The sequence below is a fragment of the Polyodon spathula genome, chromosome 7, assembly GCF_017654505.1.
Source record: "Polyodon spathula isolate WHYD16114869_AA chromosome 7, ASM1765450v1, whole genome shotgun sequence".
Taxonomy (NCBI): domain Eukaryota; kingdom Metazoa; phylum Chordata; class Actinopteri; order Acipenseriformes; family Polyodontidae; genus Polyodon; species Polyodon spathula.
Genome location: NC_054540.1, coordinates 54487275 through 54510602, shown reverse-complemented (window position 1 = coordinate 54510602; position 23328 = coordinate 54487275). Strand labels below are relative to the sequence as shown.

The 23328-nt window shown below is 40.5% G+C and overlaps 2 protein-coding genes across 3 annotated transcripts; both read left to right on the top strand.

Moving 5' to 3' along the window:
* The first annotated feature begins 3663 nt into the window (after positions 1–3663).
* LOC121317916 (tRNA wybutosine-synthesizing protein 2 homolog) lies at positions 3664–5721 on the top strand. 2 transcript variants are annotated; one of them, XM_041254012.1, is made up of 5 exons: positions 3664–4004; positions 4115–4216; positions 4306–4415; positions 4544–4701; positions 5155–5721. In XM_041254012.1, the coding sequence occupies exons 3-5, from the start codon at positions 4331–4333 to the stop codon at positions 5521–5523; spliced, it is 612 nt and encodes a 203-aa protein (XP_041109946.1). In that variant the 5' UTR covers positions 3664–4004; positions 4115–4216; positions 4306–4330; the 3' UTR covers positions 5524–5721. The 2 variants fall into 2 exon arrangements, with proteins under 2 accessions (XP_041109946.1, XP_041109945.1); XM_041254011.1 differs by having other exon boundaries at positions 3666–4004; positions 5011–5721.
* An 861-nt stretch (positions 5722–6582) lies between these two features.
* sytl4 (synaptotagmin-like 4) lies at positions 6583–23251 on the top strand. Its single transcript, XM_041255900.1, has 17 exons — positions 6583–6939; positions 15417–15744; positions 16075–16290; positions 16611–16720; positions 16979–17084; positions 17422–17532; positions 17637–17745; positions 18136–18226; positions 18445–18566; positions 18721–18807; positions 19112–19290; positions 19734–19836; positions 20173–20334; positions 20684–20774; positions 21137–21245; positions 21558–21766; positions 21976–23251. Exons 2-17 carry the CDS (start codon positions 15626–15628, stop codon positions 22113–22115), a joined length of 2064 nt encoding a protein of 687 aa, XP_041111834.1. The 5' UTR covers positions 6583–6939; positions 15417–15625; the 3' UTR covers positions 22116–23251.
* The last annotated feature ends 77 nt before the right edge of the window (positions 23252–23328 follow it).

Sequence of the window (23328 nt, the reverse complement as noted above, 5' to 3'; positions counted from 1 at the left end):
TCTGACTTCCCCCATCATGTGTATCTGAGCATTTAAGTGTTTCCAGGGTGACCATCAAAAGAAATCTTCACTGAGGAAGACTGTACTAAATGATACTGAGCCCTCCAACACAGCCCCTCAGTCTTTCTTGGTTTTATTTTTAGCCAATTTGCAATCACCCATGAATTAATCTCACTAAGACACTCTGACAGCTTGGAGACTGCCATCTGCTTTAAAAGAAGAATAGGTAGCGTCTATGTATCAGTGATTATACCTGCTAATGATCGTCCCATGATTGACAGCATGTACTAGCTGGACAGCAAGGGAGCGAGGACAGAGCCCTGCAGAGCCTCATACTGCCCATAGCCTGGTTCGGAGGTACAGTGGCCCAATGAAATCAAATGTATTGATATGAGTAACTGGTGGCTACCTCTAATCAAGCTGCATGTGCGTTTCTCCTCGCTCTCTCTTTGCTGTGTCAGGGTGTCTGGTACACTCTCAGCCTGATTTGATGTAGCCATCGAACAAATATATCATAAGCCATTCAACCTAAATAAAAAAGCAGACATATTAACATACTTAATCTGTGTGCATAGACCCTGTTGTGGTTTAAATGATAGAATGCTTTGTCACTGACTGCGGATCTTCACTCAATGAAATAAGAAGTGCAGTTGCTGCTAATAGGGTCCGATGGAGATGTCACTTATAATCAATAGATACGGTAAGAGTCAAACCATTCCCAGACAGTGTCTGAAATGCCAGCTTGGCACAGTTTCCATGAAGGAAATTACATACTTCCCTTTTTCCCAGACCATGGAGAGCAGAATGAACCATGCCTTTAGAAAAGTGAAACCCTGACCATTATTACCAAATAAGCCTTTGTATCAAGCGAAAAACACAGAGGTATTTGAAGCATCGACCATTTGACGTGTGAGATTGCTTTTTAAAATAAACCACTGAATTCGAGCTCAATGTTAATGTCTGGGAATGCATTGCAGTGCTCTGCTGTTTATTTTTTTTTCTCTCACTCTGGGGAGAAAAAGATAGGGATCTACGCATGTTCATACTTTTCTAAGCAGCTACTGGCAGGGATTCAGAAGATCAAGCAACGTTCCTGTTCTGAGTAAGTGGGCCTCATTGATTTAGGCTTGGTGCTATCTTGAGCAGTTGGGGGAGGGGCAGCAAAATTTTAAACACATCACTGTAATTGATTTATCCATACCCTTTGTCCATCTGTTTAATGTTATTCGTTTGCAAGCAGGTTCCGTAGAAGGTGGCTCGATGCATGCTGGATTAACTTTTCAAACAGCTAGTCGTTGGGGACATTTTTAAGCCTCTCCGCTCCGCCTGCACTAGAAGAGTGGCTGTACCTCCTCTATGCTCCCCTGCCTCCAGAGCCCGCTCCTTCTCCACCCTCGCCCCTCAGTGGCGGAACGACCTTCCTATGGTTGTCAGGACTGCCCAGTCCTTGACCTCCTTCCAGCGCCTCCTCAAGACACACCTCTTCAAACAACACCTGGAAAACTCAACTCTTCCCGTCTGGACAATACAGCACTCAGCCTTTAATACACTTTAACTTGTATTTATCTGCTCACTATTTTACTGTATTTAATTAACTATCAACACTGTTATCTGCTCTTGAACTGCCCGATATCAAATCGTACTGTGTTTTGTATTTGCTCTTATTAGGACTGAAGTCATTTTATGTTGTATCTTGCTCTTAATTGTACTGTAATTCTTGATATGTATTTTTTGTATACAACTGTAAGTCACCCTGGGTAAGGGTGTTTCCTAAGAAATATTAATAATAATAATAATAATAATAATAATAATAATAATAATAATACCGCAAAATTGTGCAAACAATGTACCTTGAACTATTCACATGGTGTAAATCAGTTAATTCCAATGGGGGTGTTTGTCATTTGTGCTATACATGTTAGTTATCAGATGCCCTACAGGGATGGAAATAAAACTCCTATTGCATAGCAATTTGATCCATTCCTGGAAAGCCTGGAATGGGTGAAACTACTGTGCAGTAAGGAGTTATTCCCATCCCTGTCCTAGCATGTCAACAACACAATTAGAATCAGAGCTCACACACCTTAAAGAGGATGAGACTGACCTTCTGGTTTTATTGCATGCCCCTTTCATAAGAAATGCTGTTCTAAAATAATCAAGTTCTTGAAATGCAGAGCGATGATCGGATCAGGCTGTGTGGTGTTTTTGGATAGATTTTGAAAGCTGGTCTTCCTATGCAAATATTTTTTTTTTTGTTTTGTTTTTGGTCATATAAGATTAAAATCTGTCATACTTATCATGCTCCTTACAATCAAATGGCTTCTTTCTACTGGTGCTGACAGCTACCTGTGTTTTTATCCATATTAGTATTTATATATATATATATATATATATATATATATATATATATATATATATATATATATATATATATATATATATATATATATATATATATTGGTCTATTCTGAGCTGCTTCTGTGATGTTAAATGATCATTGACAACACACTGTGACTCAAACCTGATCGCTCTAACCCTAACCCTAACCCTAACCCTAACCTGATCGCTCTAAAATACTAGTTTTCATTCTCACGGGAAACAGGAAACTGGTTAAACATCGCAGGCAGTTTCAGTCTTCCTTGTAGATAATGAATCAGCCTGAAAATCCGAGAGAAGGCTGAATGGATATTATTTTGTTCAGATAGTATTTACTCAGCACCAGTTTATCTGCACTGGGCGACAGCGTGCAATGAGAGAGAAACGACTGACACCTGGTGGCTACCTGGTGTAGTTCTTCCATAACAATTCTTTATTTCCATTGTATGGGTATCTTACTGTGTACAAAGTGCCACTTCTTCAATTGATATATGACATCTATATGTTCTCCAAGGTTACTGGAATTAAATGGCTGTATAAACTTCACATTTACCATTGTTTTGCTTCTTTGTTAAAACTGCTTTTTAAAGTTACGTATAACCATGTGGCATAACTGAAGAGGGTTTGGAGAATACTGCACACCTTCAATTCCACACAGGTGTTTTTAGTAGGCTGGCATCTAAAGCACTGTATGATCTGTATTCTTCCATTACACAATGAACTTTCACAGCTAAGTTGTAGTGGTTTTCATTATTTTGTATTCTACTGTTTTGTTTGTTTTTTGTTTTACATATTTAAGAACGTTGTTACCTTATGAATCCGTAGCATGTCATACTGTAGTGACAAAAAACATAATTCTAATAACTAAGTGCTAGAAATGCTGGGGATGAGTGGAGCCGCTAATTTAACTTATTCAACGTTACTGTCTTTGTAAATTATAACAATAAAAAATCACTGCACCCGTGCCATTCCGTTTAACTAAACACAACCATTCTGCATTCAATTATATTTTCATTTACGTATAACATTGTACTTGATTTGTTTTTATCTTTTGGGGGAAATTGTGAGTTTTATATATGTATGTATATATATATATATATATATATATATATATATATATATATATATATATATAATATATATATATATATATATCAATTTGCATTATTTTCGTTGTGAAGTAATTCCATGAATGCTGACCAGGGGAATTCGACATCTATGCTTTCAATAAAGTTTAGCTGTTGAAATAGGCACGGCATCTTTGTTCTTCCGTAGAGGAAACAAAATAATAATAATAATAATGACCACAAAGCAGTACCGCGCTAAGGTAGACCGCTACATGTCAAAAGGATAGTATAAAACATATTTTAGTACTCAAAATCCTAACACCAAGACGTCGATTTACATTGTTTATCTGTGTATCGCTATAAGAATGAGTTTGTGTCATGTGTAGTGTATTCCTGCTGCGAGTAACAACAGACAGACGCTTGCCTTTGTGATCGAGTGACAAGCAAGTCTCGCAGCCTGTAAGGAGACCTTTGTCATCAATACTCAACCAACCGCTGGATGTGTAAACACTGAAACAGACTGGATCGTTTTTAAAGTACAGAGAGCTGCACAGAATGAAAGTAAACGACACTAATTAGTTATTTTTGTGTTCTTGGCTGTGAGGTCTAAATCTGTTGTATATTGGTCTGTACAACAACCCCAAAACATATCATTTTTTTCCCTTGCCTAGTTGATTTTGAAATGCGACGGGACGACAGTATTCCTGTCTGCTGCTGTCCTGTCTGCTGTGGGGGCAGGACGGCTGGGTGCAGCATGTGGACAATGGGATCAGGTACGTGAATATCAGATGCAGTATTGGGAAGAAAGAAAATAAAAACTAGAGCATTCTCACAGACTCAGATTTTACTGTCTGTATTTCAGGTACGAATTTGATGTGACAAAAGGCATGTTCTCATCGGGAAACATCACCGAGAAGCTGAGGATCGCCTCGTTTAACTGCAGCGGGGAGACAGTGGTCGATTTGTATGCAGGTATCTGTCCTTGCCATTATATATATATATATTCTGATCCAAATACCTAAATATGTTAAAAGGTTTAGAATATGGGCGCTATGTAACAAAAATGCTTTTAAGTTGCACGGTGTGTGCTGTTTCCCCAGGTATTGGGTACTTAACCCTGCATTATCTGGTGCATGCTGGTGCTTCCTTTGTCCATGCTTGTGAGCAGAATCCCCACGCGGTCAATGCATTGCGGAGAAACCTGGAACTCAATGGAGCTGCCCAGCGCTGCCAGGTCCACCAAGGAGACAACCGGCAGGTAGGGGAGTCACAGCCTCTTATTACATCTGCGCATTAGGGTCCTGTGATTGTGGAATTGAAGGCTATCTCTGGTGGGATCAAAGTAAAGCCATCCTTAGGCTTTGGCTTCAACCACTCTGCACTAATGGATGGATTTGGATGGGATTACCTTTCAACTCACATGGCAGCTGAAATGAATGAATACAGAAAAGATTGTTTGCAATACTTCCTGGGCAAATACTGTGCAATATGGTTTGAAAACAACTTTGTAATCTTTAGTACGATTAAGAACAGGGCATGCTAACTAGTCCTTGTATTGTTTTTTTAGCTCTCCCTGTGTGATGTTGCTGACAGGGTGAATTTGGGGTTGATCCCTAGTTCAGAGGAGGGCTGGCCCACAGCGTGCCGTCTATTAAAGCGCGAGACAGGCGGTGTCCTCCACATCCATCAGTACGTCTCCTCTCACCCGCAGAAACCCAACCCAGCGCTCCTCTTACAGAACCTTTGCCTCCAGGAGGTATCTGACCCCAGCAGCCCTGCATGGAAGGCCACACGTGAGTCGGACACTGCAGACAGCAGGGAGTCTGCTCCAGGGCTTGACCGCAGAGCTGTGAAAGCAGATTGGCAGGCATGGTCGAAGGCTGCAGCGTGCCGTATAGCTGCACTCCTCCTGGAGATCCAGGGACAGCCTTGGAGGACACACATCCTACACATAGAGCATGTCAAGGCCTACGCACCCCACGTTGATCACATTGTATTGGATTTGGACTGCAGACCCATCTGTGTTGTGATGGGCACATGTTTGTATGTCTTGGAAACAAAGGTTGATATCAGCAATTGAAAATGTACCAGAACAAAACCCTCCCCTTACAAAATACCTTTTTACAGTACAATTGAATCAACGTGATTGCTTGCTATCAGGGGCTGTCATTATCATGTATCATTGAACAGTCTAACATTTAACTTCACAAAGTAGATGTTGTACAAGGCTAAGGCCGCCTATCTCAAATAACAAGACAAGCATATATATATATATATAATATATATATATATATATATATATATATATATATATATATATATTTGTTATATGATTATTTATATATATTTATATATATATATATTTTAAACATATCTATATATGATATATAAATGATAATATTATTTTTTGACTGTTTTGTACCGGCCAAGAAGCGGATATTACTACTTTAAACATGTATGATAAATCCTGATATATTTTATTTGCTTGCTGAATGTATGTGCATTGTTTTCTCCATATGTAAGTTGATTTTACAACAATAAATTGCTTTTATAAAGCTTTTGTCTTTACTCTGTGTCTTCTTTTAATACATTAAGTGATTTTCTTTTCAGTGCAGTATTTAATTTCTGTCAGTTCCCTCTTCTGTCTACGTATACAAGGGTCTGCACTGTCTCAAATATGAGTGTAATGTTCTGTACTTATAGATACCGACCCACTTAAAAGAAAGAAAAAAAAAAGATTCTGATTGTGATCAGTTCAAAAGAACCCCAGAGCTCTTATCAGAGCTGATTTGTTAACACGAGTTTATATAACAAAAAGGGCCATACAACTTTAAATGTGTCACTGTTAAAGAAAATACCTGTTTTGAATCTGATAACTTTGAAAACCGACCTGCCCAATTAGTAAATACTCTGTTAACAGCTGTGTCATTATTGAGTAAGCACTGTGATCTTAGTGGAGGAAAGAAAATACAGACCTGGAACCCAGAAAATCCTGTTTTACTGTGCATTCCCAGTTCACCCACTCACTTATTTATGGTTGTTGAGCGACTCTTGAGGGGTGGGGGTGTGCTGATCCTCCCACACATACATTTAAGAAGTATTTATCGGCAGGTGTTAAAAAAATCCATTCAGTAATTGTGATGATGCACTGTGGTGCAGAACTTACACGTCCCTTTTAGTGTCATTAACAGATTTTAAAGCTATTCAGCAGCGTTTGCCTTGTGCAGGATACAGCGAAAGTGCTAAAGAGTTATAATTTTCAAGGTAAGGTCTAAACACACGTTGAATGCATTGAAAGCAGTGTTCCTCTTCTGCAGGTGTAGCGCGGCTCCTTTAAAATGTCTGCGGCGCGCCCGCGGTCATACCAAAAGACAAAAAAGTGACACTCTCTTCCGGGATTTGGGATTGCTTTTCCATAGTGAAGACTGTGGGAAGATACAGAACCGGGACAGCGAATGTCAGGAGAGCGCTTGGTTGACCTGCTGTGAAGAAAGACGTAAGAACTTTTTTTTTTTTTTTTTTTTTTATTTCAGTAGTTTTGTTGTTCTGCTCTGAGGCCACGACGTTTTGTTTATTATTTCCATACATTGTTGAGAGTGCGTTTTCTTAATACTTTACCTTGTGTAGATCTTGTGCGTCAACAGGATACCACATCTCAGTTTAAACTAAGGGCTCTGCGTGGAACTGTGTCTCTAGGGCGAAAATCCAGTTTAGTCACATAGCACCAGTTCGGCGAAATCTTCAGTACAACATTAGTTTTGACGCCCCTTACACTTTTAATATACCGGTATAGTATATAACGTTGTTTAAAGTTTGTTCAAGCTTATATTAGAATTGCGTGTATTTAACAACAAACCTGACAGAGTGTGGGGAGTTGTTGCATAGACAAAAGGTGCCTTTTCCCCCTGCTGTCATGTTTTCTATGCAAATTCTAATGATTGGAGACGCTTAAACCAATACCTGTTTAGGTGTAGTGTAAGTTTTTAAAATTCAATATTCATTGTATTTTTGCAAATGAAAATATTTTACTTGAAAACTGAAGACACAACGTTAGAGTTATTAAGTGGTATTTAAACTGGAAAAGCACATAGGTGTGTGTGTGTGTGTGTGTGTGTGTGTGTGTGACAGACCTGCAATAATGATCGATTAAGTGGCATAGGGGATCGATCTCTAACATTTTTACACAATGCTGACTGATTACTTATTGCACGCCTAAAGCACTTTTATTAAGATCATTATTGATCAGAAAGCCATAAAGAAAATGCAACAGGATACTGATCGCAAATGCTCTATTGCACATAATACATTGTTTTCGTGTGTGTGGGTGTGTGTAAGTGCCTAATGTGCTATTTTAAATTCAGCCTGTAGTGGAAATGTTCCCTCTTGACCTAATGTATTATACATAATTACTTAACTTGCAAGTCACCCTAGTCTCTTTACAGATTGTGTGTTTTCTTAGCTTGTGAAATGCTGTGTCAAGTACAGTATGCTCTTGGCTATTGACTTCCTCACCTCCCTGCGCTGGGATTAACACAGATACCACAGGGGCTGGGTAAAGAGGAGTCAGGCTTCAAGTAAATTCTAGCAAAGTGGAAGAACAAGACACCTGTCAATGATTGCAGTGTGAACCTTGCTTACTCTTTCGGGGTACCTGTCTGCAGGGACATTGCAGCTCAAATCAAGCAACTTGTTTTGACCCTCTTACTTCAGTGGCTACATCAATTCATTATTTATTTGCTGAAAAGCCCTTGATAGCAGCTTTAGAATGACAATATCTTTATTTGTCTTCCATGCAAGTGACGACTACTCTGGAACAATCTAACTTTCACATGTGTACTAGCAACAGCTCCACAGAATGGATTCCACTTGGGCTGCAGGGAGCCCCCTGCTCTGCATACATTTCATTTTTTACATGCTTTTAGGAATCGCCTCTCGAAGATATGCCACTGAACAAGTCTACTGAAACAGAAATATATATCTAAATACGTGCAACCTCAAACCAAGAAAAATGTGTGCAAACCTGCTTAAAATAATAATATCTTTATAGTGGACCACAATCACAAAGCACTTTACAGAGATAAACTGTGAACTGTGCATTATATGCAGAGTCACTTACAATAGGACACTGATTTAACATCTCATCCTCAGGACAGAGCAGAAGGAGGTGAAGTGACTTGCTCAGGGTCACACTGTGAGTCAGTCAGTTGCAGACGTGGGATTTGAACTGGTGACCTTCTGGTTTCGAGCCCTGGACTTTAGTCACTGGACCACACTGCCTCCTTCTTTCACGCATGTTAGGAGATTGAGAGGCCAAAAAAAGTCAGCAGCTCTATTTCTTGCCAAAGGAATCCCCCTTTAATCCTGGGCACTGCTGGCAGAACAGAGTTATTAAATTTGTAATACAGTACATGGTTACAGTGCCAGGCTTGGTAATTTGTGTGACTTTGAATCCTATGGGTGACATTGCAATGTTTTAAAGATTATCCTTATTAATAGACTCTATTATTATTATTATTATTATTACAGTGCCAGGGTCCTGGGTTCGGTTCCGGCCTAGGCGTCTGTCTGTGTAGAGTTTGCATGTTTACAAAGACATGCTGTTCAGGTTGATTGGTCATTCTAAATTGCCCTCTGTGTGTGTGGTGCCCTGGAATGGACTGGCATCCCATCCAGGGTGTAGTCCCGCCTTGCGCCCTGTGTTTGCTGGGTTAGGCTCTGACTCACTGCAACCCTGTAAAGGATTAAACGGTTAATGATAATGGATGGATGATAATAATAATAATAATAATAATAATAATAATAATAATAATAATAATAATTAGTGTTTCAATATTTGAGTTAAGTGCAGCATTTGTGATAAAATCTGAAACAGCTACACACAGTCTGTGGGCAAATATATTTCTGCATGTGCTTAGCCTTTTTCATGCTACAGCCATTTATTTGAAGTTAAGAACATAAGAACATAAGAAAGTTTACAAACGAGAGGAGGCCATTCGGCCCATCTTGCTCGTTTGGTTGTTAGTAGCTTATTGATCCCAAAATCTCATCAAGCAGCTTCTTGAAGGATCCCAGGGTGTCAGCTTCAACAACATTACTGGGGAGTTGATTCCAGACCCTCACAATTCTCTGTGTAAAAAAGTGTCTCCTATTTTCTGTTCTGAATGCCCCTTTTTCTAAACTCCATTTGTGACCCCTGGTCCTTGTTTCTTTTTTCAGGCTGAAAAAGTCCCTTGGGTCGACACTGTCAATACCTTTTAGAATTTTGAATGCTTGAATTAGGTCGCCACGTAGTCTTCTTTGTTCAAGACTGAACAGATTCAATTCTTTTAGCCTGTCTGCATATGACATGCCTTTTAAGCCCGGAATAATTCTGGTCGCTCTTCTTTGCACTCTTTCTAGAGCAGCAATATCTTTTTTATAGCGAGGTGACCAGAACTGAACACAATATTCAAGATGAGGTCTTACAAGTGCATTGTACAGTTTTAACATTACTTCCCTTGATTTAAATTCAACACTTTTCACAATGTATCCGAGCATCTTGTTAGCCTTTTTTATAGCTTCCCCACATTGTCTAGATGAAGACATTTCTGAGTCAACAAAAACTCCTAGGTCTTTTTCATAGATTCCTTCTCCAATTTCAATATCTCCCATATGATATTTATAATGTACATTTTTATTTCCTGCGTGCAGTACCTTGCACTTTTCTCTATTAAATGTCATTTGCCATGTGTCTGCCCAGTTCTGAATCTTGTCTAGATCATTTTGAATGACCTTTGCTGCTGCAACAGTGTTTGCCACTCCTCCTACTTTTGTGTCGTCTGCAAATTTAACAAGTTTGCTTACTATACCAGAATCTAAATCATTAATGTAGATTAGGAATAGCAGAGGACCTAATACTGATCCCTGTGGTACACCGCTGGTTACCACACTCCATTCTGAGGTTTTTCCTCTAATCAGTACTTTCTGTTTTCTACATGTTAACCACTCCCTAATCCATGTACATGTGTTTCCTTGAATCCCAACTGCGTTCAGTTTGAGAATTAATCTTTTGTGCGGGACTTTGTCAAAAGCTTTCTGGAAATCTAAATAAACCATGTCATATGCTTTGCAATTATCCATTATCGATGTTGCATCCTCAAAAAAATCAAGCAAGTTAGTTAGGCACGATCTCCCTTTCCTAAAACCATGTTGACTGTCTCCCAGTACCCTGTTACCATATAGGTAATTTTCCATTTTGGATCTTATTATAGTTTCCATAAGTTTGCATATAATAGAAGTCAGGCTTACTGGTCTGTAGTTACCTGGTTCAGTTTTGTTTCCCTTTTTGTGGATCGGTATTACGTTTGCAATTTTCCAGTCTGTCGGTACCACCCCTGTGTCAAGAGACTGCTGCATGATCTTGGTTAGCGGTTTGTAAATTACTTCTTTCATTTCTTTGAGTACTACTGGGAGGATCTCATCCGGCCCAGGGGATTTGTTTATTTTAAGAGCTCCTAGTCCCTTTAACACTTCTGCCTCAGTTATGCTAAAGTTATTTAAAACTGGATAGGAACTGGATGACATGTGGGGCATGTTGTCAGTATCTTCCTTTGTAAAAACTTGTGAAAAGTAATCATTTAACATATTTGCTATTTTTTTTTCTTCCTCTACGATTTTGCCATTTGTATCTCTTAAACATTTAATCTCCTCTTTGAATGTTCTCTTGCTGTTGTAATATTGGAAAAACATTTTGGAATTGGTTTTAGCTCCCTTAGCAATGTTCATTTCTATTTCTCTCTTGGCCTTTCTAACTTCCTTTTTGACTTGCGTTTGCAGTTCTGTGTACTCTTTCTGCGTACTTTCTTTTTGGTCCTTTTTTAATGCTCTGTAAAGTGCCTTTTTTCGCTGAATTTTTTTTTAAATTGATCTATTAAACCATTTTGGCAATTTAGTTTTACATTTAGATTTGTCTACTTTAGGGATATAATTGTTTTGCGCCTCTAGTACTACATTTTTGAAGAACAACCATCCTTCTTCTGTGGGTGTTTTCTCTATTTTACTCCAATCTACTTCTGTTAGTCTCTGTTTCATACCTTCATAGTTTGCTTTTCTAAAATTGTAAACCTTAGCTTTAGTCTTTACTTTTGGGGATTTAAAAAACACTTCAAATGAGACCATGTTGTGGTCTGAGTTTGCCAGTGGTTCTCTGACCTCTGTTTTAGTTATTCTATCTTCGTTATTTGAAAAGACTAAATCAAGGCATGCCTCCCCTCTAGTGGGTGCCTTCACAAATTGTGTTAGGAAGCAGTCATTTGTCATTTCCACCATTTCTATTTCATCCTTCGCGCTACCCACCGGGTTTTCCCATTTTATTTGGGGGAAGTTGAAATCCCCCATTAGTATGGCTTCTCCTTTGCTACACACATTTCTAATGTCATTGTATAACAGATTATTGTGCTCACCGTCTGAATCTGGCGGTCTATAGCATGCTCCTATTATTATGCCTTTTGAATTTTTGTCTGTTATTCTGACCCATATTGATTCGGTTTTATTTTCTTTGTCCAGGTTTAACACCTGGGCTTCAAGACTGTTTCTTATGTATAGCTCTACCCCTCCTCCTCTTCTGTCCTGCCTGTCTTTCCTATACAGTGTATACCCACAAATATTATATTCGTCCCCATCACTCTCAGATAACCACGTTTCTGTAACGCCTATCACATCATAGTTACCTGTTAGTGCAGTAGCTTCAAGTTCTAGAATTTTGTTTCTGATACTTCTAGCATTTAGATAAATACATTTAATACAATACATTAAGTTACATTTCTTATTTTAAGTGAAGTACATTTAAACGGCTTTTTTATATTTATGCGGAAACTTCTGAAACTCAAATCTTACAGAGACTCATGCTGTCTGTTTGCAGGCTGCAGCTAAACTTGCATTTCATTAAAATACTTGATTTGCCCAGCAAATACTGGGAATAGAAGCCTTTGTAAAATGCAATCAAGAAGACCTAACATATTGAAATGAAGCTGACCTCTAATGCCGTGTGATCTCATCAGCAAGGTATTCTTAAGTTGTGGCCTTACAAATGCTACGGTACATTTTATACCACATCCTGTTCATTTAACAAACAAATGATGATTATAAATGTAATCTCCTGTAGCCATGACCTTAAGATAATACTTAAGTCTCAAGACAGTAAACCAGTAGTACGCAGTGTGTATCTCTGCTTTAGTTTAATGTGTTTTTTATTGCAACTCACTGAAACTATTCCATTAGTTAACCTAGGGCAGTCTTTCTGTAAAGTTACTATGTTGATTTGTCTGGGATAAAGCAGGGCTGGGTTTGTTTAGAGCATATTACTGCACTGGAGAACCACCATAGCTTAGATCAATCACACAGGTTGATGCAATCCTGGGAATTATATACTGTGAAATGCTCTAAAAATCCAGTGCGTGGTCGTTACTGGTAGGGGAGTGGTTGATTGTGCTAAAGGAGTTAATATAGAAAATGGATAACATAAAACGCATTACCGAAATATTACTGATATCAAATAAAATGCATTAAAATATTCTGGATAGACACACCTTGCCCCCAAACTTATTGAAACAGTAATTACACGCCCAGCTGGATTTCAACGTCTACAAAGGGACATATGTTATGCATTCAAGGACACGTGTGTCACTTTTAGAATTGAGTTACCATGTTGAAGGCTGCGTGGACTTTTTCATCACACTCCACTGGTTAATCAGAAGCATAGTATTATTATTACCAAGCCAAGCCTTTAAAGTTGTAATTGCTTTTTTTTTCCCATTCAGAAACAAAACCCGCTATTAATGATTTGTTTTACAAGGAAATAAGTCCTACCAAAAGTCTAAAGGGGCATTCCCACGACCATGGCCAGTCTGCAGTGTTAAAATCCCACCCTTGTTATACTGTATGTTCAATACCAATACAGGGCTGTAGTGAAAAAGAATGAAGCTGGCAAATGGTTTTTGATTCAATATACAAGAAAGGTATACCTCCAATACAGTCATATCAGCATGAGATTTAAACTGACTTCGGACAAAGCTTCACAATGTTTGATATTTATACCTTTGTAAACAACTGTTGACTTCACTCCCATTTGTCTTCTGTCCAGTGATAGGGGTTTCCACTCTATCATTGCACATTCCCTCTGTGGGGGAAAAGGGGGGCTTGTATACCATGTTGTACCTAGCAGAGCGCATCCATCTTATCTTTCAGTTCCCCTCCCCCATCTCACACTATCTCTGCTAATCTCCTGCCTTTTGGCTATTAGCTTAGACACCTATCTGTGACTGACTCGTGTTAGTCTATGCAAAACTGCACGTAGCTGGTTTTGCCAATGGGAAATGAAAGAACTCGAAACTTAATATAAAAGCATACTAAAACAACTGAATTAGTAAGCACATTAAAATGACTGTAAAAACACATTCACACAATTTAAACATAATGATTAAAAACAAATTAACAATAGGACACACACACACATAATGTAAAACATAATTTATACCTCATGCAGAAAGCCATCATTACAGTGCTAACTATTCCGTCTAGGTTTATCTTGTTAGAGGCGCAATTCAATCAACATTATTGGGTTTGTTTAGTGTTGTCATCAATATTATTGAGGTAATGTAGATTTACATAAAACAGGATCAGAGAACAGAGAATGTCTTTCAGCTGGGGGGAAAAGGCCAGACTTATGCTAAAGCACAGAGCTGTGAAGGAGTGGGTCACTCAGTAGCCTTGAATTAGCCTGTGTGTACACTTGTTTGGTTATTAATTGACCCTTCTTGGATGCAAGAAAATAATTAGGACACCAGAAAGAATTGTGTCATTTTGGGAAAAAAAACAACAAACAGAGTCAGGTTTACACTGGAGTCTCCTGTAAACATGCAAGCTCTATTGACGCCAGGTTTACATTGGAGTCTCCTGTTAAACATGCAAGCTCTATTGACAGAGCACAGTTGGCAGATTTAGCATGTCAAGATTTTCAATGACATTTTAATTATAATATTTAAACAGAGCTTTGTGAAGCGGCACGGACAGGGAAACAGCAGAGCCCTGCAGTTCAGAGGCACAGATCTCTGCTAATGTGCTGTACACCATGTAAACTCTGTTTTGATATCCAGCCCTTCGCTCTGTTAATGCGCAGGAAGGACCTTTGGAGAGATAAAGACTCGCTGGGGAATCTCTGTTTTAAATGTTACTGACTCTGCTGTCAATGCAATGCAATTTTCATCATTGGACGAAGAAGTAACTACTATGGGTGTAGGATTTATTTTAGGAATGGATCTTGCTGTGTGTTATCTCTAAATTATATAGATGCATTCTAAATGCAAACAAGTAGAATCATTATACAGGAGATGCCAATGGACATCAACAGAAGGCTCTGTCACAGGTATCGGATCATTCTGAAAAACGTCTGCACAGAATTGTTAATTGCATTTCCATAAAAAAAGAAAGAACGATATAATAGTGACGTTGCAGTAAAGGCTAGGGCTGATTTGTTTGTCCTTTGGGAGTTCAGCTTTAGGTAATCAGGGTGGTGCAGCAGTTCCGTTGCAGCCAGCCAGTCGCACCCACCACACAGCACACATCACGTTGTCACAGCCCAGTGACTCTGTTTGAAGAGCCGGGGCGGAGGTTGTTCAGACCTCTGCTAGAGGAACCAATTCCAGCTGATTGAATTTATTATTGAAAGAACTTGCAGATGAATTACATTAGGTGGGCAGTGATAAGGGAGCAGAGGTTTCTGTGCATGTTTATCACAAGATTCTATTCCATGAGCTGTGGGTCATGTTGACCTCCTTGTTCTTCAGACTGACACCTGTGAAGTAGCATTAATATATTGCTCAGCAGTTTTCTTATTTTTTCTTTCTGGAATTGTAAAGGCAGATTGTTTGCTCGGGAAGGCTGTGCAGAGAATGTGATCCAGACACTGCCTCACCAGTTGGTGTGTTTTGTTTGCAGTGCTTTGTGCGTCAGAACAGCTGGGAGAAGAGTAGAGGAACTGGAGGATGAGAAGCCGAGTAGCGCCTGACAGAGCACACAAACTGGACCAGTTCAAGAACTGGAAACTGCTGTAAAAAAGCAAACTCCGAATTTCAAACCCCCCTGTTGGCTGTGCCCTGCCAGATCAGTCTTACCCGGTGTTGTGCCTCATTTCCTGCGTGCTCAGAATGTCGAAGGACTCGGAGGTCATTGATGTGGAGTTCCTGACGGAGCAGGAGCAACTGCTGATCCTGCAAGTTCTGCAGCGGGATGAAGAGCTTCGCAAGGTTGAGGAGAAGCGAATCCGGTAAGTGCCTGAAATCTGCTGTCTGATTCCCCCACAGAAACACAGCTCCTAACCCAAAACACTGGGCTTCCAGTAATGCAATCCAGGGATGGGAGAAAAAAAAAGACTCCTATTGCATGGCAGTTATATCCATTCCATGTTTTAATACCAGCTTGATTAGGCACAGTATATTGGTAACAAGCTCAGGTGTCTCTTATTAAAGAGGGCTGAGTCCAGAAACATTGGCAGCCTGAGCTCCAGAGAGGCTAATGATGACTAAAACAAACAGCGTGTTGCTCTTAATTTTCTGCCCGGATCCATTCTCAGGCCCCCTCTCTCTGTCAATTTTAGGAAGCTGAAGGCTGAATTGCTTGATATCCGGAGGAAGGGAGCCAAGCGTGGCAGTAAGAAGTACAGCAACCTCACCTGTGCCCGCTGCCAGCAGAAACTGGGCAGACTGAGCAGCAACACCAGCCAGTGCCGCAGCTGCAATCACCAGGTGTGCCGCAACTGCAGAGTCGTCTATCCAAACAGCACCTGGAAATGCAGCGTCTGCGCCAAAGAAGCGTGAGTATCTCGCTGTACGCATAGACTCTGTGATACAGAGCTGAAACTACTTAAATAAGAGTCCACATCAGGGCAGCTTCATTTTTCCCTTTGATTATACCCCAGGCGATGCTTTGTTTTTGTTTCCAGTTCTCGGAAACAAAAACAGAGCTACTCAGGGGCCCTTTTCCTGTACATGCACAGAGTTGAAAGGTGTATGCAGTTTTGTAATCTAACACAGCGTGCCGCGCTTTCTGAAACATTTAGCGAACAAAATAAATAAAATCTTACAAAGGACGGCATGTACCATCGTCATTGCTCTGGGTTTGTTTTTTCTCCAGAGAGTTGAAGAAGGCCACAGGAGATTGGTTTTATGACCAGCGGATCAATCGCTTCATCAATGCTCCCGGATGTGAGCTTGTGCGAGCTTCGATTAGGAAGAAACCTCCAGGTGAGTACAAAAACACAGCAGGTACACTTAACACTCGTTTTGAAGACGTAATACTGTTGCGATAGCTGTGATAGAAAACATACTTCAGGCTTAATAACATATTTTTCACGTCTAATTAACTTCTAAGCAAGTGGAATTTCTTGATACCTTTCCGATATGTGTTTTGGGTCACTGTTCACTCTAGAGCTATATTTGACCCTTGCCCTTTGAGAAAAAAAGAGCTGCATTAAACGGTAACCTACCTCTCCCCTTTTTCAGCCAATAAGCGGGAGACAGCGGCTGAGGTGCTGATGCTTAACAACCAGCTGACTGAGATCAAAGCTCCCATTGCCAAACCCAGAGCGAGGACAGAGAAGGACAAGGGGTGAGCCAGATGCAAATCAACACCAACGTCTGCCTTTAACATTGTGTTTTCATTCATTTAAAAAAAAAAATGTTGCATTGATCTTTTGCATTTCTAATTGTTTTATTGTGCTAAGCACAGTGCTGTGTGTTTCAAGTTGGCAGACCGTACCAGCAGAGGATCCAGTGTTACTTTAACTGCAGCATCTGAATTATACGCTTTCACCTCCTGCTGCTAGTACTGAATCTGGAAGGGCTTGCTTTGTGATGCTGTGACCCTTTCAGACCTCCAGGACCACGATTGGACAGCCCGGTTTTCGTATTTCTTGTTGTTGTATTTCCCTGCCTGTGTGTTTCAGCACCCAAGCCCAGGCTCCAGAGAAGCAGCGCAGCGACACAGATTCTGTGGAGAAGGCCAGCCTGAGCAGCTTCAAGACTGAGTCCCGCCACACCACCCCTGTCCTGGAGCGGTGAGGCAGAATGACACCACTTGCAATCTCATACTGTTCGGACAGCTTGAGAAAGACAAAGGGCTGACTCATTTTATTTTATATTTGTATCTGTTTATTTTTAGGAAGGATGCTGATGGGTCCACAACCAAGACCAGCACTGCAGGGGCCACGGTGTCCACCCTAACTGTCCCCGTGCCATCCACAGAGGGCCCAATCTCCAAAGATGAACCGGTGAGGCAATGACAGGGAATCAGGGTCATCTAGTGGTTTGGGAGGTAATGGCCAAACCAATCTGTAATTCCTGGTAATTCCCAAAGTACGATGTCTTATTGCTGTGATTAATTTTTAGCAAGGACGATTATGTGTTAAGAATAACAGACAGAACAAATGTTCTTGAATCAGTCAATCAGGATCTATAGACAATTGCATATTTTACAAAACTTTAATCTACTATTATTTATTTATTTATTTTTTTAATCTGACCTATTTTTTTCTCATGTCCTTTAGTTTACTGTTTTTCCACAAGGTGGCATCAGAAAGTCTTCTTTGTTTTAACTCTTTGGCTTCTGCAATCCCAGGTGTCGACAGGTGAAATGAGGTGTTTTCTGTGCCGTTCTTTAGGAATCACTTGTTGGGAGCCAGAGTGGTGGGTCTGCTGACGACTCTGACACCTTGTTCAAGAAGAATCCCAGGAAAACGTTAAGCTCCTCTGGTAAAACAGATTCACGTACTTCGCTTTAGTTTGCTTTATGCAGCCATCTCTTTGAACGGTGTAATAATATTTTTACAGTCTAGCATTGCCATGAAAATATAACCTGGGTGGCTACAGTGGATACACATCAGTATCAGACTACTGATAACCTTGAACTGATACAGTGACTTGGCAGTGTAACAAATGCATTATTTACAAGGAAAGGTCTGTTTCCAAAGCTTTTTCAGATAAGCCCAGTAGGCCCAAGTCTGTGCTGGATTTGCGTCAGAATGCACCAGCAACTGAAGATGGTTCTATGGGAGACAGGAGCAAGTCGGTGCCAGGGCTCAATGCAGAGCAGGTTAGTGTTGGGTGCATTGTGTAATAAAACTCTGGACTGGTATGCAGGATGATTCCATTAAAGAGATTGGTGCTTACTGCTGTTTGGTAGGTTTAATTCGCTGTTCCCTACTGCATTCCCCATTGTTGACACTTTCCATATCTTTCCTTTTCAGGAGGAAGAGGATGAAGATATAGATGATCTTGTGCAATTCCATAGGAAGTCAGAGGTTCGTCACAGTCTTCGGAGCGGAGGGTCTTCGGTAGGTTACGGGAAGAGATTCCAGTGCACGGAAGAACAGGGCTTACTGAGAATACTATGTCGAAACTTTGTTCTTTTTAAATATTAAATAATCTGTGATCTGTTATTGTGGTGTTGCACCTCTGTTTTCATCGATTGTGATCAGTGTTGGGACGTTTGGGAAACTGATCCCGGAGGCAGCACCCAGTAATGGAACTAATTGGGTTATAAAGTAGTCGGTGCGCTGCATCAGCCACATGATCTGGACTTTAAAACGAGCTCCTGGAGTATCCAGTGATCTGAGTGTTGTCGTGATGGTTTTGCAGAGCACAATGGGCAGCATGATGAGTATCTACAGTGAGGCTGGGGATTACAGCAATGTGGAAGTTACCGGGGAAATTGTATTTTCACTGCGTTACGATCAAAGCGCCCAGGTCCTCTCTATCTTCATCAAGGAGTGCCACAACCTTGCGTATGGGGACGAAGCCAGGAAGCGCTCCCACCCGTGAGTCTGCCTTTCCCCTTCCTGTATCGAGCCACTTGAGCAAACCACTCCTATTACCTGTTGATTTTTAGCAACGTAAAAGCCATTTACAGCAACTACTTTAGAAGACATGGGGCCACCCTTAACAGAGTAGAAAACAGATTAGTTTTACCTAACAAGTCAGTGATTATTTACTAAGCTTTTGCTTCAGTAAAAACAAAGTCAAGTAGACACCCTAGCTAGTGTATGACATTAGCAGTAGTCAGAACATTGTTGCCGCTGAGGGAAATGGTTTGTTCCAATTTCTTGATCGTGGAAATCTGGAAAGTGGTGAAAAATAGTAGAAAGCCTATAGAATGGTTATTCTAAAAATAAAGTAGTTCCATTTTGCAGTATTTGTTCTTAGATTAACTGTGCTTAAAGTTTTAAAAATGTGGTGGTATTGTTGTTGTTCGTAAATAAAGGTACGTCAAGTCATACCTGCTCCCTGACAAATCACGACAGGGCAAGAAGAAAACAGCGGTCAAGCGCTCCAATACTAACCCAGTCTACAATGAGACCCTGAAGGTAAGGAGTCTGCCCTTATTGTCTATTATTGGTGACCCAGGTGACATGCCCTGGCATAGATTCATACCCAGTCACCAGCATGGAAAACAGTGATGGAAAACAAACTAAATGCAAATGTATAACATGCATTGTGTAACGGATCCCTTTCTTTTATTGATGTCAGTTTTATCAGTTGACCCCACTCTACGTTATGTAAATCAGTGGGAGATCCCCACAAGTGAAACCCTGTACTATTTAGAGTTTTTTTTTTCTCTCCATCCTTAACCCTGTGGTCAGTATGGTTTGGATAAGCAGCTCTCCCACCCCGCACTAATGCTCTCTGTGTTTCTGCTGCAGTACAACATCACTCAGTCCCAGCTGGCAGTGCGGACCCTGCAGCTCTCTGTGTGGCACCAGGACCGCTTCGGACACAACGCCTTCCTGGGAGAGGTGGAGCTGCCTCTGGACTCCTGGAACTTCGAGGCCACCGCAGAGGAGTGCTTGCCCCTCCACTCAAAGGTACCGCGAGGCTCTTTACTTCCTTCCATAAATGCAGAGCATTACGTTGTCTGTTACGTACAGCAGACAGACCAGGCAAGATGTACAGTTCCACATGTGCCAGTCCTCTCCTCGTTTAGGTGTGTCTTCAAGGAGGTCTGTTACTGCTTTGCTTGCTAATAAGTCGTGTTCCAGGAACACAATGAAATCCGTCCTGGGCTGAGACTCCACAGGCTATCGTTACTCTGTTAAAGGAAGTTGTGTTGTACAGCAGGAAGCGATTAGACCCGCTGGACTGCAGTGCAGGCGGTCACGGGTCAGTACAGCTGTGAAGGGGTTCTGCATTTCTCTGTTTGTGGTGTTCCTGCAGGCTTCTTCACAGTCCACTGACTATAAAGGCGAGCTGGTGATTTCCCTCAAATACATCCCTGCCAGCAAACAGGTCTCGGACAAGCCCAGAAGTAAGTGTGACAACCAGTAACCACATGGTTAATCCAATAAAGGCTTTTGCAACCCCTTCTCTTGATGGTGATGCATGTACCTTTGGCTTTGGGGTGGGATGGAGAGTCTGTAGTCCTGCAGTGGTGCAGAATGAGATTTAAGTTGATTTAACACCTGAATGTTTTGGAGAGATAACAGAATCTTTGGAGGTATCGGGATCTTCCATTTTTTAAACTGTCTGATTTAGCTTTTCCAGTGTTTAAAATGAAATATTTGTTGTGTTTCAAGCTAACAGGTTATGTTTGATTGCTTTCTGTTCTGTTTGTTGATTTCCTTTTGGACAGTAGCAGCAGCAGCTAATTCTGTGTACTTGTTTTTACAGTAATCAAGAAGAAGAAGGAGGAAGGAGGAGAGCTGCAAGTTTGGGTCAAAGAGGCCAAGAATCTAACTGCCATGAAAGCAGGAGGCACTTCAGATACATTTGTAAAAGGGTGAGAATATTCATTTTCTCTTCCTTTTGCCTGGTAGAGGGTTAAGGAAACAGACTAAGGTGAATGATGTAAGCACTCATGCTAGTTAAATGTTACAAACTTGTCCTGTAAAGGCACTGCTGTGCGGGTGCAGTGGAGTCAAGCGATCAGGAGCTTGCTGGTTTGATTCCTGGTAGTGCTGAGTTTCCAATCACACCACACATTGTTGGGCAATTATAGTTTATCCAGGGATTAATCCAGCTACTGTCCAATATAGACCTATCCGGCAGTCCACCTCGCTCATTCCTTGATGTTTTTTTTTTTCTCCTGTAGGTATTTGTTGCCAGTGAGGACCAAGGTGACTAAGAGGAAGACGCCAGTGGTAAAGAAGACTCTGAACCCTCACTACAATCACACCTTCGTCTACAAAGGCATGAGTCCCGAGGATCTGAAGGATGTCTGCCTGGAGCTGACAGTGTGGGACCGGGAGGCGCTGTCCAGCAATGACTTCCTGGGAGGGGTCAGACTGGGCATGGGCACCGGTAAGATACGTTTTCTCTTATGTTCCAAAGCTGTCTGTTTTTCTTGCATGTGAAAAAATGACAATTTATCGGAGGGCAGGCCAGGAGGTCTGTAATTTCGAAAGTAGGACGGTCAGTAGTTTGTGTCTGGATCAGAATCCAACATGGTAGGGCTCCAGAGGGTAAGGATGAAGGTATTAAGTGCTTGCTGTGTTTCTGTCTCTTTGCAGGCACACACAAAGGAGAGAAGGTCGACTGGATGGACTCCACAGGCGAGGAGGTCAGTCTGTGGGAGAAGATGATGCAGTACCACGGCTCGTGGGCAGAGGGCTCTTTACTGCTTCGCTCCACAATGGGCAACACCAAATAAACAGAACACCGTCGCTACGACAACATGAAGGAGAGGTGGGAGGCATCTGTGGAGTAGGGCCGATATTCTGTGTGTGAAATTCCATTTTATTTTATTTTTATTTTTTTTTTGTAAGTGAAAGCACTTAAAAGGACTTTGATTAATCCTTAAAGCTATGTTGATTTTTTTTTCATTGTTTGATCTGGAGCTGCCGAATACGCATACAGCCACATTTCTAAATGCTGCATACACTTCACATATTAAAATACCTGCCAATGCAGAGGTTAAAGAGGGAACACTCCTTATTTTAATGTATTTATTATCACTAAACTTACAGCAAGGAAGTTGTATATTACATAAAATGCACATGTTGCGTTTTTGTCTATCACCACAGAACTCTTCCATGTATTAGGGATGAGGTTTAGTTTTAGTTTAACACATTTTCTAGGTGAATCCATATTAATCAAAGTCACAATATTCTGGGTGGATGATGCTGTATCAGTACAGTGCAAAGGAGGTTTGTTGTAATGTTGATAGGATTGTATGTGACCTATTCCTTTGTGCGTATATATGGGTCAATGCATTTGCTTTTTCTTAAAACTTTCACACAATGACAATAGCAATATACTGCATGTATTGAAGCTCAGAAAGAAATATGGGAAGTGAATTTAAAAAAAAAAGGGTCATTTTCTATTTTTAATATAATCAAAATGTATGAAATATATATAAAAATATTCCAATGTTATTAAAGCTGGGCTCTTTTGTTTCTGTGTTTCTTGTAGGGCTTCAAGTGGAACTAGTGGAGGCAGATCATGTTAATCACTTTTTATAAGGATCTGTTTCTTAACAATGAATAATAGTTAATTACAATAGCATCTTATTGACTTTACTAGTGCAAAGCTTAGTGTTCGGTAATTATAACATTTCTTAAAATGCACGCTTTTCTAAAACGTATTTAAATAGTCTTTATATCATCCAGGATAAGCACATAATGTTATATTGATTATTGAAAAGATCCATAAACTAATGGTTTGCACGTTCTCTGTTCATTCTGATTCAGGATGTAAAGCAAACTCCACTACATGAACATAAGAGCTTTACACAGCCCTTTTCTTTTATTACACCAGCCGCATGGCTGTCCTGCTACATAATCTCATTTTGTAATTGTGTTTGTTGTCATATGCTCTGCAGTGTTTGCCAGCCACAAGAATATAACAGGTTCAGTGTTTATCTT